This window comes from Procambarus clarkii, chromosome 32 (assembly GCF_040958095.1).
Source record: "Procambarus clarkii isolate CNS0578487 chromosome 32, FALCON_Pclarkii_2.0, whole genome shotgun sequence".
NCBI classification, from domain to species: domain Eukaryota; kingdom Metazoa; phylum Arthropoda; class Malacostraca; order Decapoda; family Cambaridae; genus Procambarus; species Procambarus clarkii.
Window position 1 is genome coordinate 30938708 of NC_091181.1, and position 25027 is coordinate 30963734.

The window sequence follows — 25027 nt, forward strand, 5'->3', positions numbered from 1 at the left end:
ACCATTTATATTTGCCTTGACGTCACCCAAGCTAGTATATCTAGCATTAAAATAATCCATAACAATAGTTTCAGAGCTGCTGGTGATTTTTGGAAGAGAAGCCTCCACCATTTGGTGACACCTTACATCCACATTAACTAAATAAAAAAAAAGTTGCTTTAGCAATTTGAAACCACTAGTAACGTGTGAGTTGTCACTTGTGGATTTTAACCTCTTTACTTGTAGGCTACTTTTAACATACATCAAGATTCTGACGTCATGTGAACCAACATTTGGAAATGATACATAACCTGAGAGTCAGCGGCACCAACATACATGAGAACAAAGACTCTTACTCACACTTCTCATATTCCAAGTGAAAAATTTAAGTTATTTTCTAAAGACAATATTGTTCATGAAGTTGACGAGGATTAATGTTCACAAGGGTCACAAGTTGTGGCCATTACGCATTAATGACAAATTTTCGGTAATGTTGAAGAGGTCTCGCATAGTTCTTGGTTTAGGTTCAAATCCTTGTCTTCGGTTCTTCTAATGTTTACACATTCTTCATAAGTCACAGAGGTATATGGAATGAGGGCTTGAGTGCATTTGCTAATTTGTGTTGAGGCACATTCATTACCCCGCTACACTCGCGGAGAAGAGATTAAAAGAGTTTTCTTCGACATTTTGAACATGCTGAATTTACACATTCTTTCACAAAGTATGCAGAAGATTGAATGGTCTCCATGGCGGCAAAAGTTCGAGCCCTGAAGGGTCGGGTTTAAAGTTCAAATTAGCGATTTATTATGCATACGAACAAAGTTTTCTCCCCATTAGATAATATTAGTTACGATGGCTTGGTAGTTTTAGTAAATTATTAGCAGAATTAAATTCTCTTCATTTTCTACAATGTTAGGGTGAAGTCAGTTTATCTTTTGAGACATTTATTGTCAGCACTCTGGCCATATTCACCGAGAAGCAGGATGCACCTCTCGAGTGTACTCAGATCATGAGTGCCTCCAAGTGGATGGAATATATAGTCCACACACATGTGTGTATGTGTTGACTAATTAGGTTCGGGTAAGAATCATAGTTGGTTTTCATTTTAATTTTTTTTTAATGTGTCGGACCAAGTCCATTATCAGTAGTCCGGTAACACAAGAGAATAATTCATTTTAAAAAATTCTTAAAATATTCGTCATATAAATGCTCAATGAATGTATTAATAGTCTTAAAATAAGTAATTTATAATTGGAGTGTATACAAAACTGGCTAGTTTCTTAATACCTTGTTCACAAACTTTCATATATTTTTTATAGAGAGGAGAATAATGCGTCCTTTTATGTTGGGTTACGTTAAGTAAGCTAAAATCAATTTAAAATTAAGGTACCAAAATACCCTGGCAGCAAATGTTTTCATTCAACACGACAAAAATACTTGAATTTCTGTTTGAAAATAGTTAAGCAGTGAAGGTAGCATCCCTGTACAGAGTTGGGTTTATCCAGCAGTTGTTCTCAAAGTTCATGTTCTCAGTTCTATACACTGTGTCGGCTGAGTGCTGCTGCCTAGAACTGGTACGAAAATGCAGTAATCCACTCCTGCTTTTGCATTCAAATAAATTATTAATCCTATCGTATACATTGTATTTATATAAATTTTAATATACTATTTGTTTAGAACATAAGAATCAAGGAAACTGCAGAAGGGCTGCTGGCCCATAGGACGCAGCTCCTATTTTATTTTTATTTAATTGTTCTTGGAAGTACCGTAGGTGAATACTTATGTTCTTGAAACTTGTTCTATTCCATAACTCTTCTTGTAATCAACGGCTGACGATGAACATCTAAATAATTGTGAAGTGTGCACTGATGAGAATAATAATAACCAATAATATAAACTTGGTCCACCTGACTTATATACAGGGAATTATTTATATAAATAAGAAACAACAGATACTATATTACATATAAATAATGTAAACCTAAATTTTAGCCGACAAGGCTAAACAGCATCACTGACCAGACGATTTGCATCCTGTAAGAACTATTTAATTATTTCTCTTTATTCAGTTTCAAAACAAAATGTGAGGGTGACAGCACATGTGAGGCCACAGTTATGAGAATGATCACACTTCCTGTGATAGTTTGTATTTTGAAGATCGGCTTTGTGGAGTCACATCATGTAACATTCCATTTATTGCAATCTTTTTCGCAAAAAATGTATATATTTCTGGTGGTTTGAACTTTAATTTTGTGTTACTGAAGCATCGATGTTGCATCAGTTCAGACTTGACATAAAGGGACCCCAGACACCGCGGGAAAATCAATCATACATCGTTATCCTTCATCAGGAAGGCTTATTGAGTCGACAGATTGCTGCCACGTGTTCAATCCAAAGATCCACTGCAGCATCATTCACAGGTGACATAAGGCAAGAAGTTATAAAATAATCAGAGGCTATGGACGGGATAACGGCAATTTAAATCGTCAAAACATTGATCTATGAGGATCCTGACTACTGGAAAGAACAGCCAGTAGTGTACACTAGTTGAGTTGCTGGCTAGAAGCAGCTCCTACCATCACTGTCATAATGCAAGCCCAATAAGGAATCATTTCTCAAAAGAAAACCTCATCTAAGACCAGCTCAAATGTTAAAAAAAATTGGACTGAGGATGACTAGTCTAAAATCATATTCCTAAGAGAATCTCTCGTAAAGCGTTCTGGCCTCAGCAGCTGAGACCCGTATGTTGTGAAGAACCCGGTACCTCGGCTGCTGAGAGCCGTATATAGTGAAGAACCTGATATCTAAACTGCTGAAGAAGGCGCGGATAGCGAGGAACTTGGTACTTCAACTGCTGAGGGAGGCGAAGATTGCTGGAAACCTGGTACCTCAACTATTGAGGGAGGCGTAGGTGGCGAGGAACCTGAGGACACCGGTGAGGGAGAAGGGGCACTTTGGGTACTGGACCTGGCAGTTTGCACCAGAGCGACCCATCTCCATAGCCTCCGTCAAAGAGGTCTTCCCTACCAGCGTCTGCAGCCACAAACTCCTGTTTCGGAAAGAAAACAAAATATATATAAAGTAAAATACAATTTGTTTAAGACAAAAAATGAATACTGTATTAAGATATGGGTAGGAAGGAGTTGTGGAGTGAGGAGACTTACCTGGCGGAACCAGGTACGATGACCAAAAGGTTAAGGAAGGCTGGGAAGGTGGGGAGGTCAAGTTACAGCCCCGCTCCTGTGCCAGGTAAGTCCACTACGGGCACACCATAGCCCGTGCTACTTGGAACTTTTTGTTCCCAGTACCTGAATCTATAACAACAACAGCTGGGAAGATGAGGGGGGGGGGTTAGGGAGTACTCACCTGGCCAGCCCTGACACAATCATCTCAATTGAGTCAGCGTCACCTTCCTTGACACTAAGCTCAGACTCGGCGACGTAGGTGCAGACGGAGCGCTGCATGCACGACGTGGAGTCGAGGTCGTACTGAGCGAGGGCATCATCTAGCTGGCTGAGGATAGAGGTGAAGGGGGCCACTGGCAGCAGGCCTCCATCTGCACCAGAGAGACGGCGTCAGAGGCGAATGTTTGACATGGCTAGCAAATGTATGATATACAAAATGACTAAGAATACAGAAAACTGCTGAAGGCCTATTTTCCCGTACGAGGCAGCTCCTGTTTATATTCCCCCAAACTCACTCATATATGTCTAACCTGCGCTTGAAACTATCCGCGTCTAACATGTTACCCGGTAATTTGTTACATAAAAAACAACCCTCTTTCCAAACAACAGTTTTCTACGTATTTCCTAAATCTAAACTTACCCAATTTATATCCATTGTTTCATGTTCTATTTTATCTTGATATGAGAATGTTACTTGAAATACAGACGGATCATATAAATTTGAAAACAATTTAAATCTTTGACATAAATATCACAGTAACAAGGTTATCGCAAATAACCGAACTCAATTACGGGTTCACTATAGCCCGTGCTACATGGACATTTCATTCTGAGTAGCTAAAACAACAACAACACTGATTGATGAAGATTAAGCCACCCAAGAGGTGGCACGGGCATGAATAGCCCGTAAAGAGAAGAACCAGGTTATGTTGTTAAAGATTTAGCTACTCGGGACGAAGTGTCCATGTAGCACGGGCTATGGTGAGCCCGTATGAACCAGGAGTAGCGCTTCTTATTAAGAGAGAGATGAAGTGTGGTGAGAAAACACATTGAGCGATTAAATGTATATACAGGATAAACGATGAGGATTATTACACGATTGAAAAAGCAGTCATCTACAACCAGCCATTAATGGCTCCGATGCGAGTGTGAATATCTGGAGGTGTGAACCTACCACGCTCAATATTCCGGCCGTAGGAGTTGGAGTAGCCGCCTGTGCCGCCTGAGATGAGGGTGGAGACCCAGGCGGCCAACTGCGGCAGGAGGAGAGAGGCGATTAATATCAGCGCACCAATGGAGATGATAGAGGCCCAGTTGATGGACATGAGGGAACTGAGGGCGGTGCTGGTGGTGGCCCCGAGGTTCTCCCCGATGTTGAGTAGTGACGACGTCGGGATGGATACGAAGGGCACAATGAAGCTGAGACCAAGCTGAAGCCAAGAGTGATTGTTAGTGGTGTCAAAGCTCGTGCCCTCTTCCTCTCTCCTCAATTTTATATCATGATATTTTGTCTTCATACCATTAAGGTAGTGAGTGTCTGGCACTGATGCCAAGTGTCCCACAGGCACCAGAACTGATACTTACGTCGAGGGTCTTGGCGCCGGAGCCAAAGGTGAAGAAGCGACCGCTCTGGTTCTTGTAGTTCATCGGCGGGTAGGAATAGCTGGAGGTCTCTGGCTCTGTATCTGTGTCTGGAGGACCAGTTACATAATAACTTGGGTAGTGACAGTGTTGCGCGGGAGGCGACAGGAAACGATGAAATAAAGCACCTCATGCCAAATGCTACAGTTTGGTAACACAATAATTATAAATGTCGTGTAACCAAACCGTAGAATTTAACGCAAGGAGGCTTATTATCAAGTAAAGTTTGTGAAAAATGGTTCCCCTAGTAAAGAATAGTATAGCTTTCAAAATGAGTATAATAGCACCAGGACGAGTTGACCTGGAAGTCAACTCCGTAGCTTGTGTAAACGGATTGGCACAATCAATTTCTAGATATTAAAGTGAAAAATGATTGCGTACCCAGGACTTGTCTTGCGTGTTTGTGCTCACAACAACCCACCAGTGAAGCAGTTTAAGATTTGTTGGCAAAATATAATATTTTGCCCAAGAAACACGAATCGTTAGCTGTGGGCTTAGGAATTACCTCCCTCACACTCGCGAGAAAGGACTGTGAATGATGAGGATATTGGTTACACTTGCTCCAGTTATAGCCTCGCATCGCAGGTATGATAAGCATGATGCAACATCCTAATGATCATTCTCACATTATGATCTGGCTTAACAACACCTTCTCATGAAGTCACATCAATTATTACCATGGAATGTTACGTAAATTACAACTCACAACATGTTCTACCCACAGACGAAGGTGATTAAATATATATTTATCCAAAAAATAATTTATATAAACATAATTTGTCCGCCTATACACTTAATGTATTCAACGAGCCATAACAACAGCGTGAAACACAAGGTATTGTTACAACATACCAAAGAACGTTTTCCCAGAAGCATAGTCAAACTTGGCGGTGTCGTTCGCGTAGTCAAGTGGGTGGAAGTCAGGGGACACGACGCTGTAGTCGGACACTCTCTTGATCTGCGGGAAGAAGCGGAGCTCAAACTGTGGACACCTTGTTGCTGGTCAGTGATCTATGGCGTTATGCTCAGCCGCTGGGATGCTTGTGACCTAATATTGAGCTGTCTGGGGAAAGCTTTAGTGCAAATACTGCACATCTTTAGAGGGGGTAGTGCCTAGTGGGCCAGTAATGACCAGTTTGGGTATTTTGGTCTGGGTTACTGAAGGGGTTTTATAGCGTAGTTTTGAACGATGAAGGGTACGTGGCCTACACTGAACTGCTGAGGTAGGTTGTGGCCTACACTGAACTGCTGCGAGAAATTGTAGCCTATTATACAAGGACGTACAATGTATTGTGTAAAATACAAAATACAAATTGCTAACCATGGCAGGAACGTACGAACTCAAGCCATCCATCTATCCAAGCCTCCATTGCATTGAAAACGCTGATTTTTCAATTATTTTATACGTCGGAGATCATAACATACACAAAGAGACGTATTAGTTAAGAGGACGGATTGTTAGTTTCTAGTTGGAGGGATTTTGAATCAATATTAAACCAAAATCATAGCAAACTTTAATGACCCGAGCAGGAGAGAAATGGTTGGGCACGTTTCATTTCAACTAATGCCTCTGTTCACCTAGTGGTAAATAGGTACCTGGGAGTTAGGCAACTGTTTGGGGTTACATCCTGTAGAAGGTCAATATATTGACCTAGGGAGGACCTCAATACAACCTTCATGTCCCGAAAAAGGGGAATTAGTTAGTTTATATATATGAGGCCTAGACAAAATCAAATATTTTAACTAACATTGTTAAAATCTGAAATACAGTATAATAACTTGTGAAATATTTGTAAAACTCGGAACATATAATTGAAGTTCATCTAGTGAAATGAATAAAAATATGACACCAAATTAAGAGTGGAATAATGTTAGTCAATCGTTATTAGCACATATAGACCTATTTACTCAAATTAAAACTTTTCCAAGAAGAAAATAATAAGAAGCCTAATCAATATAATTAGTAGAGCCAAACACATGAAGTTAAAATTCAGACTATAAGATGTCTTTATGATTATGATTAAATGCTTGAAAAATACTTAATAGAAAGGTTTAAAGACAATCAAGCATATGCATGTTATTATTTTGAAGTAGAGGAAATGTTTACAACCGAGGTTCGAGTTGATATATATTTAGTGACAGTCATAATAAGTTCAGAGTCGAAACATTCCTTCCTCAGTCACCCAATATTATTTTCATAAATAACTGATTTGTGTGAGGTTAAAGGTCTCATTTAACCAATGTCAAGTGTACGTTGCATCAACAGGCCAGAAAATGATATACATTTTAGGTAGACATTCTTACCAGTGTTGATTTTCTGACTTGTCTGAAACTCCTTAGATGAAGTTGTCAAGGTTTAAGTCAGGGTCTCAAGTATACGATTCGTCACGTCAGGCAGAAATACCGATACTTAATAGAGTAACATCTAATCATCATGATGCTGAAAACTTCTGAAAAGCTGAAAAGCAGGTTGGACTTCTATCTCACTTGACGTCAGTATTTGATATTTTCAACTTTCTAAGCATAAAAATTATGAGACTTCTCGTATGTCAATAAGGATTACTAGTTAACTGTCAAATCAGAAACCCAGATTAACTGTTTCACAAATAACTTTGAGCTCATTCTACCTACTCACGCAATCTCATCACATCTGACGTAACAGAAAGTGACTGTGAGGAATGCGATAAATATGGCGAATCACGTTTGTTTTTCGGTGTGGAGCTCGCTCGCGTACTCACAGCAGCTCAAGTACAGCTTCAGGAGGCTTACAGAAACACGCTGACCCTAAATGAGCGTGGCGAGGGAGGAGGTCAGCTGGAGATACGAGAGGGCAGACAAGAGAGCCACTCACCTGGCCGGTGTCGGCGGAGCGGTAGGAGGAGCGCCGTCGGTCCTACGGGGGATAATACTGGTCAGTGGCGGACACTGGCAGCACCACTGCTAATGGTACCTGTATACATCTGTATCCTAGTGGTACCTGTGTACACCTGTATCCTAATGGTGCCTGTGTACACCTGTCTCTTAGTGGCTCCTGCATGTTAGTGATACCTGTATACAGCTGTCTGTTAGTGGTACTTGTATACACCTGACTGTTAGTGATACCTGTCTGTTACTAAATATCTGTATACAATTGTCTGCTAACGGTACCAGTATACACCTGTCTATTAGTGGTATCTGTATACACCTGTCTGTTAGTGGTATCTGTATACACCTGTCTTCTAATTGTGCCTATATATATATATACCAGTCTGGTAATAGTACCTTATATACCAGTTCATTAATAGTACTTGTATTCACCAGTCTGCTAATGCTATCTGTATACACGATTCTGCTAATGATATTTATATACACCAGTATGCTAATAGTACCTCTGTACACCAGTCAGCTAATAGTAATTAACTACACCACTGCTAATGGGACCTGTATACACCAGTCTGCTAATGGGACCTGTATACAACAGTGTGTTAATAGTACCTGTATACAACTGCTAATAGCAGTTATATTTATACGCCATTAGTGCTAAAATTAGCTTCAAAACTGAAGTCCTTACCCCAGCAAACACACACATGTTCACAGGTTTTTTTAAGTGTTATTACGTTGTTTCAACGTTGTAACAACGAACTAATCGTAAATTAATGATATGGTTACGTAGTGAAAACTGACTATCAGAAAAAACTCGCGTTTATGACACGTAGCACAGCGTTCAGATCAGCGCTGTTGGCTCGCAACCGAATGGTCCCGGGTTCGATTCCCGGGCCAGAAGATACGTTTGGGCACACTTGATGGCCCGTTCACTAGCAACGAAAAGGTACCGGGAAGTTAGGCAGAACAGTTCAGGTGGAATATTAGCTGTTAGCCTAGCTAACTGTCTAGCATTCTCTCCCTTAACAACCTATTGTGGTCTACGAATGATTAGCTGTGGAGTGAAAAGGAATTGTATGTTTGGAGTCGTGAGCTGAAGTCATTCCATAGTTGGTGAGGTGGTAGTAAGAGTCGTGTCACTCAGCTGTCACCAGATCAGGTCGTCGGATGTCACTGCCTTGGGTACAGCAGAGAGCTGCTTCATGCCCCAACAGAGGGCACGATAGCAGTTAGCTGGAAAGATATCAACACAAAGAGACACAATACTTACGAAGATGCGCACTTCCCTTTAGTCGATAACAGTTTAGTAATGTGTTGGACGGTCTGTCAGGCGTGGAGGGGTCTAGTCGTGGGTGATCTACCGTAGTCTCCCCCGTTTGTGTCCTGTCGTATGTAGTAACGTTGTTATTGACAGTTCACGTGATCAACAGACGGAAAGGGATGGGACGGGAAGGCTATACAGGACGGGATATTAGACCGGGAAGGAATGACAGGGAGGTTACTCAAGGTGAAAAGTCAATTTAATCGCGAAGGTGAAGTGAAAGTATGTGACAGGGGACGTAGGTGACGGGAGATATAGGTGACGGGGGACACAGATGACGGGGAGACGTAACTCTCAGGAGAAGTAGGTTGCGGGAAATGGAGATAACGAGGGTCGTAGGAAATGGGAGACGTTCTTGTTGTGATGGAGAGAAAGTGAGAAGTTTGGAGGATAGAAATAGGAGGGGAGAGAGAGAGATCGAAACCCCAAACGGGACAGAAAGAACAGATGATGTAAGCCATAGAGAAGGAGAATGGCAATGCCGGAATGGGTGAGAGTAAGTGTGGGAGAGTAAAGTGAGAGATATTAGAAGGGAGTGAGAGTAAGGAAGAGTATGAAAGGATGAATGAGAACAGAACAAAAGTAATCAACGCGTGAGAGAGAGTAGGAGTGTGAGGGAGGGGGAAGGATAAGAGAGAGAGAGAGGGGAGGGAAGAGAGGAAGAAGGGGAGACAAAACAAGCAGGATTAGGAGAGGAACTACCTGGTGAGGGGCGGGGAGGACCACGGCCTGCGTGGCTGACGACTCAGCCATCCTCTGGTCGTAGAGCACGGAGGGCGAGAAGAGCGGGAAAGTCACGCCGCCATTTCTGCCGGAGAACACGCACATAGAGTAATGAAGAACTGTTAAAATATGGTATACAAATTCATATTACAAAATTATAGACAAAGAAGCTAGGCAGTGACCCAGACGAAGAACTCAGGCAGATGCCAAGAATCACAGGAAAGCCCCAGAAAGGGAGTCGGAGGGGGTATAGCACAAACAGAACCCGAAGATGGGAATCTGAAGTATATAAACATACCGATGCGATATGAGCCAGAACAAGTAGAATCCGAGAGAACCCAACAGTTGTGATGTTAACGTACTTGATGGACGGGGATATCTGGATGGACTGCGCCGTCGACAGCTGAGCGATAGCCACCAGCTGCGCGATGGTCACCAACTGCGCCAGGGTCACCATCACGGCTCCTATGGTCGCTGCCGCTGCTCTCTGGGCCTGTGTCGTCAACCCAAATGTTGTTAGTGGCATTAATGTCGTTTACAAGTACTGGAACTCACATAGTAGTAATAAACCCCCTGAGAGTATAGACATGCTCTTGAGAGTATAGGAGCTCCAGGTAACCAACTGGTTAACTACATTCACTACCAAATTGCCGGCCGGGTTCGAGTCCTGGGCAGGGAAGCATGTTTGGGCAACTGTCCTACACCCAGCAATAATTTGGAAATTGGTTGTAAGCTGATTGGCGGATTGTGTTGCAGGGAAAATGAGTAGGGTAAGGCTTAATTTCAACTGTGCAAAGGGCCTGCTAACACGAAGCAGCGTTATTTGCACAGGTACCCTTGTCTTAAATATATAAATATATACACATACAGGTATGTACTGTACATACATACATACATACATACATACATACATACATACATACATACATACATACATACATACATACATACATACATACATACATATATCCTATTATATATATATAATAGGAAAATAATTAAGAGGCCCATCAGGTACACTGGTATAAGCACGACCTCCACCGCCCCCCCCTTGCCAAAAGTAGCGATAATGTCAGCCATTATCTCACACACTGTTAGTTGACTTACCTTAAACAAGGCCTGAACCATCCTGCAAGAGTGGCTGAAGGCTCTGATGTGTCCTTGTGAGGTAGCCTCGGAGAGGAGTGGCCTGGCACTACAGCTGACACCTGCTAAGGTGTCTTGCTTCAACTCTATCAGGCAGGCACCCTTCGAACTCAGCCTCGTCGATCTCGGCAAATTGTACTCGTGCTGCGACTGTGATGCTTCAACATGAGTTGGTACCGGCTCCTGGTGTGGATGTCGCCTCGGAGGACCCGTGTGAAGGACTGCAAGGACGAATGTACATTCAGCCTTTATAGCAACTTTCGAACTCAAGGAGCGTGTCGTTAGGCCGGGTAAACACAGGCGGAGCTAGCAGTGCGCCGGAGGGGATGCATGGCGGGGGTGGTGGCGGGAACTGGCGAACCATGGACCGGGTCGTCGCGGGTGTGGAGAGGGGAAGTGTTATTCATCCATCATTACATAACGTGCATGTGGCTCACACCTGAGGTTGGTCGGGAATGTTGTCACAAAGTTCCCCTGCCAGTCGCTGTTATCGATTTCCATTTGCTTCCGGCACCTCACACAGAAACAATCATCAGTCATGGGGTATAAAAGTGCGGGATCGAATTAAACAATCCAATACCATACCCCATTCTCACTTTTATGGCATGGAAGAGCAACACGACACACCAGGAGTACCGCCACACGGCAGCACACCTCACACCTTCCTCTCAACACTTCCCCAGGCAGCCATCATACCCCACCACACCTGGTGCGATGTTTACACTTTGTCCCACCTTCCTTGCGCAGCCTTTGTCAACTCTGTCCGCTGACTGACTCTTGCCACTGGCCTCCATTTTAATAGCCTTCCACTATACCTTCAAATGCACTACAGCCTTTTGCACTGTTATGAGCAGTGGGACCTGAGGCCTGTGTCGGCATGAACATTTTGACGTCACTGTGATGTTATACACCTTGTTCACAACTTTATGATGTCGCACACCTCGTACACAACATTATGACGTCACTGTGATGTCACACCTCGTACACAACATTATGACGTCACTGTGATGTCACACCTCGTACACAACAGTATGACGTCACTGTGATGTCACACCTCGTACACAACAGTATGACGTCACTGTGATGTCAAACCTCGTACACAACATTATGACGTCACTGTGATGTCACACACCTCGTACAAAACATGAAACAAAATCTTTAAATTAGTCAGGTCTTAGGTCCTACTTGTCATCAACGAGTGAGTGCCTTCAAGCCTAATCAAAATACAAGTTATCAAAAACCGATGGGGAGATATTAATAATATTTGGTAGGCATAAAAGAGTGACTACGAAGAATTAATTTCTAATTTACAAGTTTTTTGAAGCTACGAAATAAAATATCTGTCTGAGTTGGATGCCAAGAAACATTTGACGACTTGTGACTGTAATTAGAGCAACCAGAAAACTGATTCACCAAACTATACTGTAAGGGCAAAGATCAAATGGTAAGATTTGTTAGATATTCGGTTAAGAATTGCAGAACCAATGTAAGAAACATCTTCATATTTATATGATTGATTTGTAATATTACGTAATGTATTTCAGAAGTATTGCTTAATAATATTTTTATTAATGTCATCCCGTGAATGAGTTTACTTTCGCTGGAGCGGGCCGTAGCCTAGCCCGCCTGGCAGTGTATCTCTGTTATGGGTTTACACCTCACGTGACGTTATCATCATGGCAGGTGTTCTACGGGACATTGCCTTCCAATCTCTCATTGAACACACAAATTTCACTCGTTATTTGGTTAGGCACAGCTAGCAGACTTGCTCAACCGCTCGTTATTTGTAATTGATGGTAGCGTTGTCACCAGGAATCACATATATACACATCGCGGCTGAGTGGACAGCGCTTTGGGGTCGTAGTCCTAAGGTTCCGGGTTCGATCTCCGGCCGAGGCAGAAACAAATGGGCAGAGTTTCTTTCACCCTGGTGTATCTGCTCACCTAGCAGTAAATAGGTACCTGGGATTTAGACAGCTGCTACGGGCTGTTTCCTGGGGATGTTTGTGTGTGTTTGTAGGAGAAATATATGTAGTAGACATAATAGAGGAAAAATAAATTAGTTAGAAAGGCTGGGTCCAAGAGCTAATAACTCGATTCTGCAGGCGCAAATAGTAAATACACACACACTGGGATAATACTCGTAAACTTGAAATTCACCCTAGAAATGGATGAATCCACTATTTCCTTCCTGGACCACTATCTACTACAGTACAAGCCAACACATCTACACTCATACCTTCATTTCTCATCGAGTCATCCTCTATCGCTCGAGAAATCGCTGCCCTCCTCCTTGGGTATACGTACAAAACAGATCATCAGCAGTAACGACAAATTTCAGGAAGCCCTGGAAGACGTAAGGACTTACTTCAGGAACAGAGGCCACCCAGAGGAGATTCTTCATTCGTCACAAACTAAGTTAACCCCAAAAACCAGACAAGTTCAAGTTCAAGTATGTTTATTGAGATAAGCAATAAATACATCTCAAAGGGATAGAGTAGCTTAGGCTATTTCTACCCCCCTCTACTTCAAGTCCCTCAAGGGGCGCACAAATTCAGTGAGTACAAATAGACATATAACAGTACAAGAATCCCATTTAACATTGCATACAGCAAGTACAGCATATAATTGTTACATTCTTGGGGCAAAATTCTTGTAGCTCCTAAGTATACTGTCTATTATACCATTATCACACATCCAAACAATTTGATGTGGTACACTATTTATTTCCTTATTTCTATATTTTTCAATAAGGTGACACTAATACATAATGTTCTAAGGTGTGGGCGTACGGCATACTACATAATTTACACTCCTTATCTTTTTCACTGACATCAACACCGTATTGCCAGATATATTTATATCCTAATCGTAATCTCATGTAAATTGAATCCTTCCAAGTAGACTTTCCTTTACCATAAGTGAAGGACGAATTTGTATTTATTATTGAATAATTCTGAAGTGTGTTACTACTGTCCACCATTGCCATTCTCTTTATCATTTCTTCACCCTCCTGAATCACCTTGAGACCTCCTGAACGGACCACGGGCGCGAAGCACGAATGAGAGGATAATCCTTCCGCTCCTCTATTTTGCAGGAATAGCGGAAGCTTTTCACCAAGAAGTCCTCACCTTATGGGACTGTCTTCAGACCACCTCCGGGTAACACCATACGTGGCCAATCTTCCCACAATTACCTGCCTTGGTTGCAGGGATTAGAGGCAGATCGCTGAGGGACTTCTTAGTCAAAGCCAAGTTTCCTTAACACTGCGACCCGTCGAGGGGGTGTTGGAAACAATATAAGCTTCTAGACTTGTGACAGGGTCAAGGAGGACCTACGACAACAAGAACAAGAGGACATGGTGGAGGCTGGGTACTCAAATGTGTCATAGAGATGTTAGAAAGTTTTCGTTTGGCATAAGAGGAATGGAAAATTGGAATGAACTAAAGAAGCAGGTTGTGGAAGCAAACTCTATACAAGATTTCAAAAGCAGATATGATAGGGAAATAAGACAGGAATCATTGCTTTTAACAACCGGCGACTAGAAAGGCGGCATCCAAGAGCCAATGCTCGACCATTTAGGCACAAATAGGTGAGTACACACACCTGCTGGCCGACCCGCTCACCTGCTGACTGACACTGCTAGCGTACACAGGTGTGTGTCGATGTTGTTGTTGTTGTTGTTATAGATTCAGCTACTCTGAACAAGTTCCAAGTAGCACGGGCTATGGTGAGCCCGTAGTGGATTTACCTGGCACGGGAGCGATGTTCTGTGTGTCGAGGCACGTGCCTGTAATATAGAGGCATCATGCACGCCTAGGTGGGTGGCAGAGCGGAGGCACCAGCGTCCCGCTCGCATCACCACCTCACTTTCACTGCTGCCGCCGTGTTCACTATCCGCCGCGCGCTCCAAATGTTCTCATTATACTTGCAGGCAAAACGGAGCTCTCGCACACCGGCTCTAGCAAAAAAAAAAATACTCAGATAACAAATGTATTAACCTAATTATAATAAACTATTAAACTAATAATAAACAAATAACTTATGAAACTCTTCCTAGATAGATGTAATAGAAACCCGTGAGCACCTCACCAGAAATAAATATATCAGTATCTTTAAGATCCCCAGAGTCAGTTACGGGCTCACCATAGCCCGTGCTACTTGGAACTTGTTGCGAGTAGCTGAATCTATAACTATAACCCCAGAGTCAGACTAAATCTATGCAAACACGCCATACAAATAAAAGACCGCCCAGTCTATGGATCTGGCTCCCTAGTGAATTAAAAATTGTCATGCTCAGCGTCATTAATATAATCTAGTCTATCAATTTGTCATGTAGTAACTTATGTTTAAGACAAGATGTTAGAATGATTGTTTTGTATTGATGTATTTGGTTTCTTGTCGATTTTCATTCATTTCTTCGGTACATAGGCCTATCTTGAGGTTATCTTGAAATGATTACGGGGCTTTAGTGTCCCCGCGGCCCGGTTCTCGACCAGGCCTCCACCCCCAGGAAGCAGCCCGTGACAGCTGACTAACACCCAGGTACCTATTTTACTGCTAGGTAACAGGGGCATAGGGTGAAAGAAACTCTGCCCTATGTTTCTCGCCGGCGCCTGGGATCGAACCCAGGACCACAAGGATCACAAGTCCAGCGTGCTGTCCCCTCCCCGACCGGCCTACCCTGAAATTACAGTGTAAAATGGCAGTCAGCCTCTCGAAAAGGAGCTGTATAGGCTCGAAGCAGAGAGAACCAGCGCAGGTAATATTATATTGAGGATTGGCAACAAATATTAAGTCTGGCAACAAGGGCAAGTTCTTCCGGGGAGGAGTCCGTGTATGTCACGGTCAAACCGCTTTTGTTACATCAACACTAACAACAACATCATCTCCAACAATGACATTATCACCAACCATTACAACAGTGCATTATAACTCTTCAGTTCCATCGCTTGGTCTTAACCTCCTCCACACTGACAACTATGTCGTTCAGTGTTGCCACTAGCCTGACATCTGTCAACTCTTGTGTTCTCCTGTTCTTAAAGGTACTCCTGCGAAGACCTCGTGTTCAGTTGTTCACATATTTCCTTGTCGTAGTCTCAGTATTACATAACAAGTTAAGAATGATGGTAACTGCAGAAGGCCTGTTGGACCATACTAGGCAGCTCCTATTTATATCTCCCAATATATATATATATATATATATAATGTATATATGTCTAGCCTACCCTTGAAACAATCAAGGGATCTTACTTCTATTATGTTACGCTATCTATTATTATTATTATTCGATCCATTCAATTCGTTTGGTATACAACGTTCCTGTGCTTTGCTTAGAATATTTTTAAATAAACTATATTTTGAATGCAGGTCGAAATCCTTTCTTATGTCGCCCATCGCTGGGTTCACGTCTCTCTCCAAGACCGGCCCACCCCCCATGTCTAGGACTTTCCAATCTATTACACCTAAAACATTTCTTATGTCATTAAAATCAGCTTTTCGGAAATCTGGCACTTTAACATAATTTTCTCCTACAAATCTATTCCATTCTATGCTAAATCTGATTTATTTGTGATCACTGTTCCCTAGCTCGCTCCCAGCTCGATGTCAATCGAAGGACCAGCTGAAGGACCACCTGAAGGACCACCTGAAGCACAGAAAACAGTCACAGTCAGAGATGAAGCATATAGTCGCAGGAAGGCAACAAGTGGCGTCTCCAAAGGGTTGGTCCTTGGACCACTACTATTCTTAATTGATGTGAATACCTTCCTGAAGGAATGAACTCGTGTAAGTCAATCTTTGCAGACGACGCAACCCATGCTCCATCCACAACTTTAAGGCCAAATTCGACAAAGAGTTTGAAAGTCAGAATAGTTAAATTGTAATGCAACAGGCACAACAAGACAATTAGGCGGGGCATAACGAGGAAGACCTTACTCCCCGGTAGACACTGTTAGGTAAGCACCACCACCACCACCACCACCACCACCAACACCACCACCACCAACACTGCCACCACCACCATCACCACCATCCCTGCCATCGACAGTAGATCACGTCCGTGTCTCAACCTCAGACGTGGAGAAAGTAATGCGTCACATTACGCAAATTTTCTCTTGACAGTTACAGCAAAACTTTCTGGCGTCGGGGCGTGACCCCCACGCCAGGTGAGCCGCTGTATTCACCTAGTTGTGCTTCCGGGGGTTGAGCTCTGCTCTTTCTGCCCGCCTCCCAACTGTCAATCAATCAACTGTTACTAACTACTAAATTTTTTTTTGCACACACACATACACCCAGGAAGCAGCCCGTAATAGCTGTCTAACTCCCAGGTATCTATTTACTGCTAGGTAACGGGCATCAGGGTGAAATAAATTCTACCCATTTGTTTCTGCCATCGCCGGGGATTGAACCCCGGTCCCCAGGATTACGACACCTGAGTGTTGTGCACTCAGCCTCCAGGCCCCCAAAGTGTGTGTGTATGTGTGTCACACCCATGTCACGCCCACCACCATGGGCGTGCATGTCTCCCGTCAACCCACATTGCAACCTTTGTCAACAGCGTGTGGTGGATAAGGAAGTTGTATGATCATGTTCGACTCCGAATGCAAAAATAATGGATGGGTTGATGGTTGACTTCGGTGGTGCATAACGTGTGATGTCACTACTAGAGCGCAACATGATGTCACCACCCCGATGACTGAATGCTGTGACCACTGAACGACCTGAAAACAACCACACCGTCACTGTATATTGAAAAATGGTGATGAATCAGCAGCTGATAAGAAATATATACATTGTTTTTATCGGTTGCACAATGCAACGAGTGTTGGTCATTTGTCCCTCTTCCTTAAAAACACCTCACCGTTCTTAAAACATCTCTTGAGGCCGTTCTTAAAACATATCTTGAAACCGTTCTTAAAACATATCTTAAAACCGCTTTTAAAACATATCTTGAGGCCGTTCTTAAAACATATCCTGGAACCGTTCTTGAAACATATCTTGAATCTTGGAACCGTCCATGAAACACCTTATACAGGCTAGGGATAATTCCCAGAGAATTGCCTAAGCGGTACTCCTCACTGCTTTCTAAGATAGAAAGTCTCCGTGGCGCAGTGGTAAAACACTTGACTGGTGCTTCGCAAGTAAAAAATTTGGTCTGGATTTGTATCCGGGCGAGTGCTTTAACACTGCGCCACGGGAACTGCAAATTATTATTTTATATTTAAATAATTATTATTTAAAATTATTTTGATCTTAATTTATATTTCAAGGGTTATTACATTAAACTTAAATTATACTTTATTACTCTACTCTATGTTATGTTCCAGTTGCTTTTGTAAATTACTCATTAGAGTATTTACGTTCTGTTATTAATGTAAACAAACTAATGTACAGTTGGTAGAACTACTGACTCCATAATGTAATAGTATATATGCCTGTCATCTTTAACTATTACCTTTTTATTGCATTCATCTGTTATTTTCTTGAACTTTCTCAATTTTTGTTAGCCTACTTCTCTTTTAGTATTAAAGAGTTTTTACCCTTTCACACATTTGAATAATTTTTGTACAAATTATTTTAAGTTTTGCTTGAAACGCTTTGCGTAATTTTGCTTTAATTACAATTTTGCTACTTTTAGATTTTCAATTTCTTTCTTTATTATGCACCCCATACCACTCTCGTGGGCGGTGGTGTAAAGGATTACAGAGGCTCATAATCGGTTCAGGAACTGAACCCTCTAGTTCGTTTAGCTAAGCAAATAACAGTCTTTTGACGCTAGTTACAAAACTATTAATGTTATATATACATGTACACATACTCATACATACATGTACATACATACAGTACATATATGTATGTATATGTATGTATACTAAGCTAAGATTTCGGGCAGCACATCATTATGAATGAAGTACTTACACATTTATTGGACACTATTGATGGTGTTATTCGCATACTTTGCGTCATTATATAATGGAATGTGAAAAATTCGCGGAATTTAGAGATAACTTTTAGACCGTCAGTCGTAGCCCCTCGGACACACCACAACAACAAGGAGGAGGAGGAGGAGGAGGAGCGGTGACCTTCGCAAGCCTTAAATTTTGGCCCTGAGGGGCGAGTTTATTGGGCAGTGGCACTCATCCTGTGAGTGGACACACCGTTATAGCAGTGTGTACAACACTCCCCAATAGGAAGAAACCCCGCTGGGTTGTTCATCCTGTCACTTGTACCCAGACATAACTGGGACTTGCTTAATTGTCTTAAGTGAACAGTTTATCAAACAAGATTAACATTCAAATCAAATCAAATCAAGTATTTATTCAGTTAAAGTACATACAGTACATACAAGGTGAGATACAAAACATTGATGGATTTATAGATAAAGCTAGTACATACAATGCCTAAAGCCACTATTACGCAAAGCGTTTCGGGCAGGAAAAACACTTAAGACTAAAACTTAATACTAATTGAGATTAAAGTATAAATTGAGTTGAGAAAATACAAAAATTAAAAAAAGTAGGGGAACATGACAGAAAAAAATAGCAAAATACAATTTGGTCAACAAACAGCATTGTTTAGAATAGTAGACATGGGTTGACATTTTAGGGATTTAATTAGGTAGTGCATAGTTTTTATCTTAAACTGGTTGGGAGAGGTACAATCTTTAACATGATTGGGAAGGTCATTCCCTATTCTGGGTACCTTGATTTGTAAAGCATTTCTAGTTTGATTAAGTCGTACTCTTGGAGTATCAAATAAGTATTTGTTTCTGGTGTGGTGCTCATGGGATTTTACAACCTTCTAGGAAGCTTTTAAGGTCAGGATTGACATTACAGTTCAGCATTTTATATATATGAAATACACATGAGAAAAAAATAACAATAAAAAAAATGACAGCATTTGTCAACCCTTAAAATCTTAAGTTATCTTACAGGTGCAAAATGATGGGATCTTTTAAGAACAGTATCTATATTTGACAAATAGTGTTTCCTAACTCAAACTATGTGGGGTTTATTATTCTACACATATTTCTAATGATTCTTAGATGTCCACACTCTCTCAGGTAGTGGTCAAGGCGGTGTCTGTCACTCACTGCAGATTCTGCAACTCTGTTGCTCAGCTATTGTTTCCATTCCGAATCTCAATGGATATTTGTATCCAAGACAGATTCTCGCTATTACTTATTCTCTCCCGCGTCCTCCTCCTCTTCATTCATAATAATTGGGATTGTCAGTTGCAACCATGTTGTAGCAGCATACAGATTCATTGATTTGTTGTTCTATCCTTTCCTCAGTTGCCTTGTCATGGTGATGTTGCCTGATAATACCTCTTAATTTGTAGAAGTCTTGGGTATGAAGCCTGGCCTCAGGCTGGGCTTGGGGAGTAGAACAACTCCCAGAACCCCATCCAGCAGGTATCAAGCAGGTATTGTGTGTTTTAATTTCAGGGCTTCTTGATTACGTTTAGCCAAGTGAGACTGGATGATCTGTCAGTCATTTTTCTTACACAATATAGAACAATATTTTTTTATACACAAATAACACTGCAGTAACTGAAGCATTTAGTATTGGGATTGCTGCCTCATTAGTGGTCATAATAAGCTGATTTTAAAGCACTTCCTTTCTCATGAAATACATTAATTTACCTGAATTTACCTATAGATCTATAGGATTTACAGGGCCACTATAGATATAGTGGCCCTGATGAGGAGAGGAACCTTTATTCGGTGGGGGGGGGGTTGTCATTAAGAACCAGGGGTCTAGTTGAACCAAGTGTTGCTTGTTTGTTTTGTTTTTTGTTTTCACCAGTAGGCTAAACAGAACTCTTGCATTGTGGGGAGCCATCTAACTGAGATAGCTTCATGGAGCATCCAACGCTCTACCAGAATGAGGCGTTTCATTACATTGAATACTTGGTTTGTAGATACAGTAAATCTATTTGTCTATTCACAATTCAATCCTTGGATATTAATGTATATGCTTATGTATCTTTATATAAATGTCAGTCTCGTTACGTATCTTTTTATCTGTATGATCTTAGGCCCATTGCTTATCATTTCTGCCTTATCAGAAGCTTCAGTGTGCTGTTAGCTGGCACTCTTGCAAGATATACAAGATATTATTTCTGTTCTTTTCAGGTTAACTGCAGCTGAATTCATTTTATTTTGAACAGTTTTATGTGGCAAATTATCAATACATTTCTGTGTTGGTGTTGATAGAGCAATTGACCTAGCAGTATAGCACCCCTACATACAGTACCTCACACCACAAAAATACATTCATAATACTGTACAATATAATGAAGAATTAAATTTACAGAGTGTGTGTGATAGAGTCCGTGACATTAACACTAGAGTATCTATTCGTTTCATGCGGAGAAAAGGAGGGGATAAGCTGTTTGAGAGCGTTCAGACCTGCTTGAGTGACGTACACACTTCCAGGAAACTGAGGGAGACACGCTATACGAGAGGATTAGCTCATGACCTCAGGGAATACGACGTACTTGACTGCTGTAAACCCTCTCGAAAGTGTAATATGTCTGCTCCCTGGAAAGTACAGAAAATAGACGTCGAAATTGTACCCCTCAAGGTGAAAAAGATTCATCATGAACCGGGACAATTACGGTGTTTGTATGGAAGCATGATATCTCGGTTACCAAGAGGCAACACTTTACATGTATATTGCGACGGGTCGGTGGCGGAGGATGGCAGGGCAGGGTGTGGTGTCCTAATAAGGGATTATACGGAGTTTGGGACTGTGGACAGGATAATTGAACTCCGGCTTAGTAATTATATATCATCCACACAAGCTGAACTGCAGGCCATTCTGGCGTGTTTGGAGGAAGTACGTCATGACGACAAAAATGTTTTTGTATTTGTCGATAGCCGAGGAGCACTGGAGTCCTTAAACAGTCGAAACCCAGTCTTCATGTCTATAGTGGAGGACTGTAAGAGAAGAATAACTGAGATACAGCTGAAAGGTTATAGTGTGAAATTCATGTGGATTCCATCTCATGTTGGAATAGAGCTCAACGAGGTGGCGGATGACTTGGCCAAACGTGCCACATCAAAACCACAAGTTGACATTGAATGTGAATTCACAATGAGACAAATAAGAAGCAAAATCAGAAATATTCAGGCACAGGCGGGAGTGGAGAGGAGAGAGATAATGTATGAGAGTAGTCAAACCATGCAACACTACATGTATGTGAGTCAAAACACCCATTTCACTTATGGTAAAAGGAGAAATGCTTGGAGTGATTCTGTGTACATGCGGCTCAGGCTTGGGTACAAATATTACTGGGAATATGGGATAGATGTTCATGGTAATGACACGAAGTGTAAACTATGTGGTATGTTAAGGTCTCACACCCTTGCCCATTATATTCTTGATTGTCCGTTGATTAGTGTATATAGAAACACTGAGATAAGGACTGTTCCTGAACAAATAGCCTGGATGTGTCACAACGGAAAGGTTGATGATATTCTTGAGAGATATAAGAATTTTGCACCAAGATTGTAATATTTTGTTGAATTATCTGCAGGTGTCTTGCAAATTGTCTATACAGTATACCTAGGTCATAAAAGTATTTGTGTGTACGTCTGATACCATACTACTTGTGAGGGAGGAAATGTATATTTTTACCTCTCAGAATGTTTGGTAATATGTTTATTTGTGATGTGTGTATATGTATATATTAACACGTTGTACTGAATGGGGTGAGAATAGCTTGAGCTACCTCATCCCTTTGTGTGTATTTTACCTCAATAAACTTATTTCAATTTCAATTTCAATTTCATATAATGAAGATACTGTAATGAACTACTGTATATGTGCTGCAGTGTGCAATAAAATGATTTTTGCTAAATACATTTTCAGTGCAATTATGGCAGATATATACTATGTTGGAGTTGATGTTGGTACGAGTAACGTCCGTGCAGCTCTTGTCAGGCACACTGGTGCTGTTGTTGGAATTCACAGTGTCCCTATCACTGTCTCTAACCCCAAGCCTGACTATTATGAGCAAGACTCCAATGAAATATGGCAAGCTGTATGTCAGTCAGTGAAGGTATGATTACTTTAACTTAATAATTATTTTATTGTTATCTTTCCTGGGATTCTATTTTCACTTTTTTTTTTAACCCATAACTACTATATCTTAATATGATATATTTTAGTCAATTTAGACATTAAAAAAAAAGCCTTCAATGTAAATACAGTAATGTAGATTCCTGTTCTAGCAGGTTCCCATATCCAATACAGTAATAGTGGTAATTGACTCCTAGTGGCACATCATATTAAAAATTTTCTATAGCTACCTTATTTTGGATAAACACCTAATATAGGTTATCTAGTGGGTTCTCTCTTTTTTTTCTCTTGAATGGCTCCTTGATATGTTGCCACAGGAAGTGATTAATTACTGTATCCATTTCCGACCGAGCCATGTGGTACTGGATGGATCCTTGAAACACTAAGAAAATAATGTAGAACTTCTGATTGAGATACTTTTGAGTTTATCATAGTTCAGTTGATAGTGCATGGATCTGGGTTACCTTGCCTTGCGATGATTTCGAGGCTTAACGTCTCCGCGGCCCAGTCCTCGACCAGGCCTCCTGGTTGTGGACTGGTCAACCAGGCTGTTGGATGCTGCTGTTCACAGCCTGATCTATGAATCACAGCCTGGTTGGGGAGTCCAGGGATGTGAGTTTGAGCCCATTATATTGTTTCAGTATGTTCTCATTGATACATCATGTTATTGTGATTGTGTTGTTCATTATAAATTATATTATGACTATTGTTGGTGTACAATAGACAGCTGACCTAACTTGTGTATAGAGCCATGGAAGTGTTACATCATGCAGCAGAGAGGGTGAGAAGGATGTTGCCTACCCATTCACTAGTTTCTTTTAGTAGAGCTTGTTGTGTGTATACATTATATCATTATTAGTCACATGTATGTGCACTCACAAATAACACTTGACAGTTAAAAAAATTAGTAGAAATATACCAAAAGTATTTGTTGAAGAGCCTCTCAATTAATATTTTGAAGTAGAATATAGCAAGTAGATCAATCTGTTGATAAACAAATTATACTGAAAAGAGGGTATAAAGACATGATTCTAGACCCTTGGTAAGGCAGTATTTTAAGAAAATGCAGACTAAATTTTTCAGGCTGTAACCTGTGATATAGAAGAAAAGTCCCAGATTCAGGGTTTGGGCTTCACTGCAACATGTTCTCTAGTAGTATTGGATAAGGATCTTGAGCCCATTGCTGTCAGTCCTGGTAAGAGCTCTGTAAATACAGTAAGTCAACTTTTGTCTTTGGTGGGAAGGAAGGGGGGGGGGAATGGAAAGGATTTTCTTATAGTTGTATGCATGATCAGTTTAGGCACACTCTCAAGATCTAGGTGTTTATGGTTTGATAGTCAAGTAAAATTCTGTCTGCAGATTGATTTTTTAAAACAGTTATTCATCTTTTGTGTCAATAGAGACAATGTGTTTTTTGTTAAGTGCAAATTTCTTGTCCTAATATTCGATTGTCATTGCTTATTAGTATTGGTGTTTTTACATTTTTGCAAAGCCACTAACACGCATAGCACTTTGGGCAAAAACCCTTGGCTTCCTGTAAGTTTCGTGTTGTCTTGGTTAATAGTAAAGAATGCTTGAATGCCTTAAGATATATGTTTAGTGTAAGGGAAAACTACATCAGACAGACTACCAGTTTACTGGGTGAGTTCATAATAAAAGTGCAATAACATGTAATATAAAAACAGTAATATTTACATTATATACAGTACAAGGTACTTATTAGAACATTGATGCACTAAACCGCAGTTAGATACACGTAAGAATAGTACAAACTCGAATTCTTTTAAGTCAATATTGGTCATAAACTTTAAATCAATGGATTTGACCAAAACTTTAAAGTCACTATGGGCCGAACATACTTAGTCTTTGCGAACATGGCAAATTTAAATTTGCTAGGAACTTGGTAAACGTAGTCACTAGTACTCTATCAAAACATAAGTCGCTATGGACTTTGCATAAAAATATGATGCACTGATACTCCCCCTTCCCCCCCCCCACCATAATCACAATTCTTACCATACCAATACGGTACATAATAACACATGTATAATATATACATATAATAACTAATGACCCAGTTA

General features: G+C 41.1%; 2 protein-coding genes across 9 annotated transcripts in view; one reads left to right on the plus strand and one right to left on the minus strand.

The window, feature by feature from the left end:
- Positions 1-1011: 1011 nt before the first annotated feature.
- Positions 1012-11631, minus strand: LOC123759516 (uncharacterized). Its single transcript, XM_069335117.1, has 8 exons — positions 10819-11631; positions 10074-10204; positions 9691-9796; positions 5658-5763; positions 4749-4855; positions 4339-4594; positions 3346-3535; positions 1012-3028 (listed from the first exon to the last, which is right to left on the minus strand). The coding sequence occupies exons 1-8, from the start codon at positions 10837-10839 to the stop codon at positions 2869-2871; spliced, it is 1077 nt and encodes a 358-aa protein (XP_069191218.1). The 5' UTR covers positions 10840-11631; the 3' UTR covers positions 1012-2868.
- The window catches only part of LOC123759349 (FGGY carbohydrate kinase domain-containing protein), a 34600-nt gene continuing 15357 nt past the window's right edge, over positions 5785-25027 (plus strand). For 2 of the 8 annotated variants that reach the window (XM_069335113.1, XM_069335112.1), the window contains exons 1-3: positions 18896-19207; positions 22737-22926; positions 24030-24141. In XM_069335113.1, coding sequence (XP_069191214.1) covers positions 22744-22926; positions 24030-24141 — 295 coding nt within the window. In that variant the 5' untranslated portion in view covers positions 18896-19207; positions 22737-22743. Of the gene's footprint in view, positions 5808-18876; positions 19208-20908; positions 20996-22736; positions 22927-24029; positions 24142-25027 lie in introns of those variants that run through there. The other 6 variants (XM_069335111.1, XM_045744274.2, XM_045744275.2 and 3 more) reach the window with 6 other exon arrangements.

Bases quoted from the DNA above. Each gene is read 5' to 3' on its own strand.
- LOC123759516 (XM_069335117.1), bottom strand. From the start codon at position 10,839: ATGGTTCAGGCCTTGTTTAAG. The intron at 10,205-10,818 runs GTAAGTCAACTA...TTGACGACACAG, and splicing joins TGGTTCAGGCCTTGTTTAAG to GCCCAGAGAGCAGCGGCAGC. The intron at 3,536-4,338 runs GTAGGTTCACAC...TCTCTGGTGCAG, and splicing joins CGGCCGGAATATTGAGCGTG to ATGGAGGCCTGCTGCCAGTG.